At 53.4% G+C, this 9,133-nt stretch overlaps 1 protein-coding gene across 3 annotated transcripts; it reads left to right on the top strand.

Moving 5' to 3' along the window:
* The first annotated feature begins 635 nt into the window (after positions 1–635).
* Positions 636–5,317, top strand: FCRLB (Fc receptor like B). 3 transcript variants are annotated; one of them, XM_047704858.1, is made up of 6 exons: positions 636–666; positions 966–986; positions 1,324–1,578; positions 3,149–3,415; positions 4,093–4,371; positions 4,902–5,317. In XM_047704858.1, the coding sequence occupies exons 1-6, from the start codon at positions 636–638 to the stop codon at positions 5,315–5,317; spliced, it is 1,269 nt and encodes a 422-aa protein (XP_047560814.1). The 3 variants fall into 3 exon arrangements, with proteins under 3 accessions (XP_047560814.1, XP_047560815.1, XP_047560816.1); XM_047704859.1 differs by having other exon boundaries at positions 4,226–4,371; positions 4,902–5,148; XM_047704860.1 differs by lacking the exon at positions 966–986 and having other exon boundaries at positions 4,226–4,371; positions 4,902–5,148.
* The last annotated feature ends 3,816 nt before the right edge of the window (positions 5,318–9,133 follow it).

Raw genomic sequence — 9,133 nt, 5'->3', positions numbered from 1 at the left:
AGGGACCCCAAGGCCAGCCTCCCAAGGCCTCGCACCAGCAGGGAATGAGCAGAATAAAGGCCCCAGGTAGACCTTGAGGACATGGGGAGGTATTTCTGTCAGTTGAGGTTTACAGGGCCAGCTGGAAAGTGGGGGGAGATGGGATGGGAGGGGGATGTCAGTGGGAGCCTGAAGGAGACAGGATCACCTGTCACCATCTGGGGTTGGATGTGACTTTCTTAGGCTGCAGAGGGCGTAAACTCTGCTCCGAATGACTTCTCTGTAGGGGTTGGGGCTGAACTGAGATGTGAGGTGGCTTCAGGGGTGCTGGGAAGACGGTGCCTGGTGCTTGGGACACCCAAGGGCTGACACTTATCCAGCCTGCGTGCTGCTGTCTCCAGTCACCATTTTCAGGAATTGAGAATGGGTAGGAGAAGAATAATGCCCCCCTCCCCCGATCAGGGCTCAGTGGTCAGCACTGGTCAGCCTTTCCAGTAGTAAAACGGAGACATTAATCGTCTCTGCCTCTTTGGTTGCTGTGAGGATGAAAAATGAAATTATGACATGGTGTTAAGGAAAAAAGAGAACAGCGGTGGAACAAAGCACTTAAAAACTTACTGCAGACGTCGTCCTGCAGCCGCTGAGGGGGGTCCGTCATGTGGGCACTGACAGCCCTTCTGCTCCTAGGTGAGTCCTCCGTGCACCACCAACAGCGTAGGGACTGGCTGTAGGGGAGAGGGGACCAGAGTGTGTGTGTGTGTGTGTGTGTGTGTGTGTGTGTGTGTGTGTGTGTTGGGCTATAGTCCCCAATTCCAAACAGTAGTTCACTATTTTTCGAGGATAAAGAGAAGGGGGTTTTCTCAGACCCAGGGAAACTAAAAGCCAAAGAAAACCAGGTCTTGAGACCCATGGAGTTTTTCCTCTAGGTGAAGAGGTATCTCACTTTCCTCTCATCCCTGACATTCTCTTTTACTCTCATTTTGCAGTCCCAAGCGGCGGGCGAGCTGGTGAGTCTTTACATCCCTCAGCCCAACTTTTGACAACTTCCACACACCACCCCCCCAAGTGACCTGCTTGGGCACTCCCCACTTCCTGGCCATTGTGGGACAGTGTCTCTTCCCACGTCTCCTCAATCCCTGTGACTCAGTTTACTTCTAAGCACTTCGAAATGGGGCCTGGGAGCTTGCAGTCCGGTGTGGTGTGTCCCGCCACGGGGATGGTGTGGTCATGTGGGCTGGGTCCTGGAAGCTGGAGTTTGCTCAGATTTGCCAACCTCAGACCACACTCTGGGCACCTCACCTTGATTCTCTGGCCCACACTGGCCCCTCTCCCACACACCCCCAGCTACTCTGGAGAAGCCCACGTTGTCTCTACACCCACCCTGGACCACCATCTTCAAGGGGGAGCGGGTAACCTTGCGCTGTGAGGGGTACCACCCTCCGCTTCTGGAGCTCCGGCCCATCAGCACTCTCTGGTACTCGGGCCACCTCCTTCTGCCCTCCCACAAGAAGAGCATCGAGGTGCAGACACCAGGGGTGTATCGATGCCAGACTCGGGGAGCACCTGTCAGTGACCCCATCCACCTCTCTGTTTCCAACGGTGAGTGTTTGAGCCTGGGGGCGAGGCTCCGCTCATCTCCCTTGGACTTACTGGCCCTCCAGTGGGAGAGAACATCGGGCCACTCTGTCTGGGGCAGGGGAGTGGGGACTATCTGGATGCCCCGCAGCTGTGGAGGCCTGCATGACACTATGTGAGAGAGGCGGTAAGGCTTGTCTGACCCCAAAGGTCCCTTCACCCCTATGCCTGAGTGGGAAGCAATAAACATCTGTGCTTATGTATGAGACTAGCTCAGAAGGGCAGAGGCTCTGAGGGCCTGGGGTACTGGACAGGGAACTTTGGAGGAGGGGTCAGTGAAAGACGGGGGAGAGCAAGGGGGGTAGGGAGTGAGGGTCCCTGGGCAGGCTGTGTGTAGCTGGGAGAATTACTCTTGATTGAACAGCACGATGCTTCTCTGTGCTTACCAGCAGCAAAACAGGGACAATAATTGTATCTGTGTCTTTGGTGGTTGTGAGGATGAAAAATGAATTATGACTCGTTGTCAGGGAAAAAGGAGGGCAGCCGTGGAACAAAGTGCTCAGAAGTTTATTGCAGACATACACGTGTACACAGGGCTCAATTCTGAAACTGACTTCTCAGAGTCACATAAAGGGTTTCAAAGCAGGATAAGAAAATAGCAATAGTTCATTCTTTAGAGTACAGGATTAGCTACTTGATAGGGAATATCACATCATCTTAGCCTGATGGGCCACGATTTGTATTCAGGATTCAAAGATCATCCCTCCCATAGCATCTACATCTACCTCCTGCCTGTACTCTCTGGTTTGTTGTTTGGAAGTTGATAGTTCAGATAAGACACTGGCCATGAGAGCAGGTGGCTACCGACTGTGAATAGAGTAGCAGACGGATTGGGACTGTTGCTCTCAGAGTTCTTTCTCAGATGGCGTCCAGAACAGATCAGGTATGATGACGATGGTGATCCGTAAATGTGAGGTGCTGTGGGAGATGCCCTGCCCTGTCCTGAGGGGTTGGGGAAGTTTCCTGGAGGAGAAAAGGTCTAAGGCTAGCCCTACAGAACAAGTAGGTCTCAACTAAAACAGATGTGTGTGTGTAAGGGGTGGTCTTCTTGGTAGGTACAAAGGCCCCGGGCACAGAGCAGGTACAGTGCTCCCAACATGTATGCTGGGCGTGGTTGCACTTAGCCTGCATTAGGAGTGGCAGGTGGGGACAGTGAGGGAGACACTGGGCAAGTGACAATACTGAGATGGTCCTGGAAAGGTAAGCAGGGCCCAGGTGAAGAAGGCCCGTAGGGCATCCTGGGGAGTGTAAACCTGATCCTGATGGCCATTACTCTTTGATGGGGTTGGAACCCAGAACCAGGCATCTTTGCCTTCCTAATCCCTAAGGGCAGACGGGGCCATTGGCTTTCCTCTCCCCTCGCCTCCCAGTGCATCCAGCTCTGAGGCTCCTGGGGCGCCCCGCCTGCAGTGTATTAACTGGGGAGGAGGCGAGCCACCGTGCAGGGACGGGGAGCAGGGAGGCCGAGGAGAACGGGAGACCCCCAGGGCTGGACTTCTCTGGGGATCAGGCCGGTCTGTGGTGACTGTTGTAGACTGGCTGATCCTGCAAGTGCCCTACGCGGCGGTGTTCGAGGGCGAGCCGCTGGTCATGCGCTGCCGCGGCTGGTACGACAAGATGGTCTACAAGCTTCACTACTACCACGACGGCAAGGCGGTGCGCTACTTCCACTCCAGTACCAACTACACGGTGCCGCAGGCGCGCGCCAGCGACAGCGGCCGCTACCAGTGCTCGGGCACCATGCGCATCCCGGTGGAGAGCGCGCCCATGTTCTCCGCCAAGGCGGCCGTGACCGTGCAAGGTGGGAACACCTGGGGCACGGGAGGGAGGCAGTCGAGCGCTGGGAAATTCTGGGACGGGAACCAAGCGGGGCAGGGAGGAAGGAGGTTCAAGTAGCCGCCGCGAGGCAGATTTCTCCCCGAACCCACGGAAGCTTTCGCCTCTCCTCCGCTGTGAAGGCGCCCCTGCTGCTCAGCCTGCGCGGGGACCAGTGTCCCTTCCCTCCCGCACACCTCCGGCTTCTTACTCCGGGTGGAACTCCACATAGGGGACAGCTCTATCCAAGTCCCAGGCAGAAGGGGCGGCAGGGGTCGGGGTCGCTGTACTAGTGGGGCGAGGGAATGGCTCGGAGCATCCTGCCAGGCGGACGCACCCCCCCCCCCAGTCCGGGGATCAAACTGGGTGTCAGTCCGGATGTGACAGGAAGGGTCTTGCCGGCTCTCCCCAGACTCCCCTGCGAGCTTTCCTCGACCTTCGAGGCCTCGGCCCCTTGCCCTACACTTCAGAAGTCTCCCCCCTCCCTCTGCACGCACACACAGCTCCTGCCACCTCTTCTCTGTCCCCTGGTCCTCGGGGAGCCCTCGAGGGAAACCCGAAGGACAGAGGGGTCGCGGGGCCGTGGACACGCGAGACCTCGTCCCCTGGGACCCCTGCGCTGGCCTACCGTGTACCCTCAGCCTCCGGAACCCCTCTCCGCAGAGCTGTTCCCGGCGCCGGTGCTGAGGGTGACAGGCCGAGCGGAGGCCCGCGGCGGGGTGGCCGTGCGCTGCGACACCCGCCTGCACCCGCAGAAGCGCGACACGCCGCTGCAGTTCGCCTTCTACAAGTACAGTCGCCCCGTGCGCCGCTTCGACTGGGGAGCGGAGTACACGGTCCCCGAGTCCGAAGTCGAGGAGCTCGAGTCGTACTGGTGCGAGGCCGCTACCGCCACGCGGAGCGTCCGGAAACGCAGCCCTTGGCTGCAGCTTGCGGGGCGCGGTGAGTGACCGCACCCTCCCCGCGCGTTTCCCCCCAACCCATCCCACCCCAGCCCCGCCTCCGCCTCCGCACCCCGAGTCTCCCTCGCGTCACGCGGCCCTTCCAGCTCCATCTCCCCACCTACGCCCTCCTCACTCCTCCTCCTCCCTTCTCTCCTCTCCACGCCTCCCCCTCCGCCCTCCTCACTTCTCCCCTCCCTCCCTTCTCTCCTCTCTACCCCAACTCCTCCGCCCTCTTCACCCCCTATCTCTTCCTCTTCTTCATCTCCTCCTCTCAGACCTCTCACCCCTCCCCTTCCTCTCTCCTTTCTATCCTTTAACCCCCTTCACAACCCTCCCATCCCTTGCTCTTCTCCACCCCATCCCCTCTGCCCTCCTCACCCACCCCTTTTCTCTCTCCTCTCCACCCCAGCCCCTCTTCTTCACTCCTCCCTCTCCCCTTCGCTCCATCCCGGCCCTCCTTACTCCCCTCCGGCCCGTGGGCCCCGCTTCCCCCGCAGGCTGTGCGAGAGCCGTGTGTTGCGTTCGCAGGTTCTCCCCTGGACTTGGCGTCCACCACCGCCGCAGTCCCCCAGCCTGCCACGTTGGCGCCGGGTAACCAGCCGCTTTCCTTCAGAAAGCCCCCGGTGTCCAGATCGGCCCCGTCGGCCACCTCCGTCCAGAACACCACCTCATCGGGGCTGCAGTTCCCTGCGGGCAGAGCCCCCACAGCTGGGCCTCCGGCCTGTGCCCCGCCGACGCCCTTGGAACCTTCCGCTGGAGTCCTGAAACCCGACGTGGACCTCCTGCTCCAAGAAATGCAGCTGCTCAAGGGCCTTCTGAACCGGGTGGTCCTGGAATTAAAAGAGCCCCAGGCCTTCCCACAGCACAGGGGGACGCTGGAGACCTCCACTTCCCACTTTGCTGTGAGCCGGAGAACACCGGAGACCACTATTGTGGAGAGCTGAGGGGGCGGGGACGCTCCTGTCCCCTCCTCCAGGGTCCTGCCTCTCCTCTCCCCTGCTTCCCACCTGCAGAGACCCCGAGAAGCCATCTCTGCTAGAGCTTTGTTTGGCGGTGATGGTAAAGGAGCATTATAAAGTGTGGTGACTGACGATCTGGGGTCGCATCTTCTTGAGCATCTGCAAGCACGAGGCCGGTCCTCAGGTCTCTTCCTCCACCCGCAGGACTCCCTTTCTGTTACTTGCCTTCTATTGGCAAGTTTATTTAGTCACCCTTAGCTTTTCATAGATGCCCACCCAGTACACATGGCGGCACAGGAAACAGTTGGGTGTTTCGGGTCATTGAGACAATGAGCCCTTTGGCTCCTCCTGCCCCCGTGGATCTGGACAGTGGGGTGGGCTCTGGCCAGGCTCACTTCAGCCAGAACTTAAACTAAGCGGTATTATTTGGATTCAGAAAATTCTTTCAAGGAAGTTTTAAGACAGATCCTGAAAATTGCAGAATTCTAGATTTTAGCAGTTTTTTTTTTTTTTTACTTCCCTAAGCGTCACTTCAACCCTAACACACCTAGACACGCATGACCTGGTCCATATACCATCCTGCATGGCGACTTCACAGTTACTTGAAGGAAAAAAGCAAGACACCGTGTCAGTTGCGATCTCAGGAATGTGTTCATTACAAGCCCTGTTTTCCTGAGTCCCCATCTGCCTGCTAGAGCCATTTGTTCTCCGCAGGGCTGGTGTGACTTGTTCCCAGAAGGTCATTGGGTCCACACCCATCATTAAGTAAGCACACTATTAAGGCTAAGAACTGATAACAACTCAACCCTCCCATCTTTCACTTCTACTTGAACTTGTCAAAACCCAATTTCCCCTTTCTTTTTGAGTGATCAACCAGAATGACATCGACATCCTTCATCACACTCTTCTTAGTATGACTCGTCACCCTGTTACTACAAAGTCATTAAAATTGTACAGGGAGAGAGGCAGGCAGGTACACACATAAATTACAGTGCAAAGTAATAGGTGCTCTTTGAAACACGGGAATTCAGAGAAGGAAGCTGAATCTTGGAAAAAGAGTAAGAATTCAAGTGGAGATGTGAAAAAGGTTGGGAGTCGGGTGTGTGGGCTGTGGAAACAAACACATGGAGACTTGAAAGATCCTCTTGTGTTTGTAGAGCTGCAAATAATTTGAGAGTTGTTGGAGAATTGTGTGTGTTTCTGTGGGGGGGAGATGACTTTTAGGGAGAAGATGACAAGAGATGAACATGAAGAAGTAAAAAGTCTTGTTAAGAAGTTCTTCAACCTGTTGGATATTTGGGATGGGTGTTTGGAAGCATTCTTTACTGAAGGCATCAAAAAGCCTTATTGGAGGAGATGCCAATTTAAAATCAGAAAAGAAAAATCAGTTAAACAGATCTCAGTGGACACTTACTTATTTCTGAGAAGGCATGTCCAGGCCGCCCCTATAACCCAGTACTGGGTTCTGGTTTACAAGAATCACGGTGGCTCTGGTTTCCAGCTCTCTAATGCAAGTTCATCTCTCTTCTCAGAACTCTCCTAGAGTTCTGGCTAATCCTATGCTACTCTAGGGGCAAGCGTCCTTCCTCCTTCTGATTTTGTTCTGCTGATGTTTCTGCCATCTCTGAATTAGATAGGAAGTGACCAGTTTTAGTGCCATGAAGCTTGGGAATCAAAGGATTGCAAGTCAAAAACCCCCAGAACCGAAGAAACCAGTTGATCATTTGTCAAGAGAGAAAAAAAGTGAAATAGCCACTCACAAGAGATGTAGTAGGGCAGTATCTCTTTCACTCACATCCTGTTAGTAGCCACAATACACCTCTTCCTTCCTGTCCTGTCACCTTCCTCACTTTTACACTAGAGATGTGGGAGATGGGGAAGAATAAGGCTTAAGCTTTAGAATGGAAGTCATTCATACTGCAAATTCTCTGTGTGTGTGTGTGTGTGTGTGTGTGTGTGTGTGTGTGTGTGTCTGTGTCTGTGTGTCTCACCAGGGGCAAGAGGGGTTGACTCATAAGCCCTCCTGCCCTCAGTTTTAAGTCCCCAGGTCTCATAGATCATCCCCTACAACTCCTGTTAATGATCTCCAGGAAGGTCTACACTGTGAAAATAGCAGAAAATAATCAGACAAGCAGCCTACTGGCCATGCCCTTCTGGGGGAAAAAAAATGACCTCATCCAGCTTCCGGTTGAAGTTCCAACATGCATTCAAGGAAACAGAAGACTAGCTAGCCCAGGCTTCCCAAGGAGAGCTTAGAGCTCATTCTGAAGCAGCAAGGATAGCAGCAAAATGCTGGAGAATCCCGGGGAGGAAGTTGCTTCTCTCTGGTTCTCTGATCAGTTCAGTGTCTTAGACTCAAGTCTCAGACTCTAAACCAGATTCCAGGCAAGGAACCCAACTGTCTGTTATCAGAGAGCAGAGAGAATCCTGGGAAATTGTTCCATTTGGATCTCAGCCTCCATGAGTCTGTTTCTTATCTCATCTCAACTCTATGGAAAGGAGAAACACTTTTGGTTCTACACTGATGACATTTTCCCTAAGAGATTGAATCAAATCCTCTGGTTAGAGTCAAAACTCCCTATCATGGCCCATGAAGCCCATTCACCCTATACTGCAGTCACACCGAACCCTCACTCTTTCCCCAACACAGCGCCTTGCCCACCTCTGTGCCTTGTCATATACTCTTGCCTCAACCCCCATGGAGGGGGAGGATGCTGCTCAGACCTTCTGAGGCCAAGTGTCCTCATCTGCAAAATGAGGGAAATAAGAGAAACCTTACAGGGAGACACAAACAAGTAAATGAATCCTTTCATTACCAGAAGTCTTAAGACAGAGGATGTTAGGATGCTTAGAAGCACAGAGGAGGGACACTAAGCCCAACGTGAGGGTCCACAAGTCATTTCCCAGAGAGATGACATCTGCCAGTCCCTATTGACAGAGTATTAGATTATTTCTAAATTTCTGCTGTTTTACATTATGCTGCAGTGAATATACTTACCCCTAGATCTTTTTTAAAAAAAGATTTATTTATTTATTTATTTATTTAAGAGAGAGAGAGAACACCATCAGGGGAGAGAGAGGGAGAGGGAGAGAGGATCCTCAAGCAGACTCCCCAGCGAGTGCAGAGCCCTACGTAGCTTGATCACATGATCCTGAGATCATCACCTGAGCCAAAATTAAGAGTTGGAAGCTTAACCAGCTGAGCCACCCAGGTGCCCATCCCCTACATCTTTACGCCTGTCTTTGAATAGATCTATGGGATAAACTCCTATAAGAAAAACTGTTGGATTTTATATTGCATTTTAATAGATGTTGTCAAATTATCCCTTAAAGAGACTGTAGCAATTTGAATTTCTGCTAGATATGCATGAGAGGGCTTGTCTCACCTACTCCAGCCAAGAGAGCGCACCATCCTGCTTTTCTTTCTTAATTAGACCCAGAGAATCTTTTAACTGTTTATCCACTGTTGACTGTTCCCACTGGATCCTGAACCATTACTGACTTAGTGTAACGTAGCAGCCCAGAGCCAATGCCCCTGTTTGTGATGCTGCCCCATCCGTCTTCTGAATTGCCTGCTCCTGGTCCATAGTTAACTAAGGGAAATGCACTCCTGACCTTACTTACTTATTAAGAGCAGACTTTCTGCCAAGTAGAGCTCTTATCTCCAACATATACTACAGTTAGCCCACATTGGGTTAGCTCCTTCCCCAGTCACTACACCTGCAAAGGTAACTGGTTTCCATGCTTGAACCCTCCTCATAATGAGAGGCCTCATACCTCATATAATTGTATATCCCTGGT

This window comes from Lutra lutra, chromosome 15 (assembly GCF_902655055.1).
Source record: "Lutra lutra chromosome 15, mLutLut1.2, whole genome shotgun sequence".
Lineage (NCBI taxonomy): Eukaryota > Metazoa > Chordata > Mammalia > Carnivora > Mustelidae > Lutra > Lutra lutra.
This window is presented reverse-complemented; position numbering and strand designations above follow the sequence as displayed.

What these genes read in the sequence shown, in the direction of transcription:
- FCRLB (XM_047704858.1), top strand. Translation starts at nt 636, where the DNA reads ATGTGGGCACTGACAGCCCTTCTGCTCCTAG. An exon ending in CCCAAGCGGCGGGCGAGCTG is followed by an intron (nt 987 to 1,323) that starts GTGAGTCTTTAC and finishes ACACACCCCCAG; the next exon opens with CTACTCTGGAGAAGCCCACG. An exon ending in GCTGCAGCTTGCGGGGCGCG is followed by an intron (nt 4,372 to 4,901) that starts GTGAGTGACCGC and finishes TTGCGTTCGCAG; the next exon opens with GTTCTCCCCTGGACTTGGCG.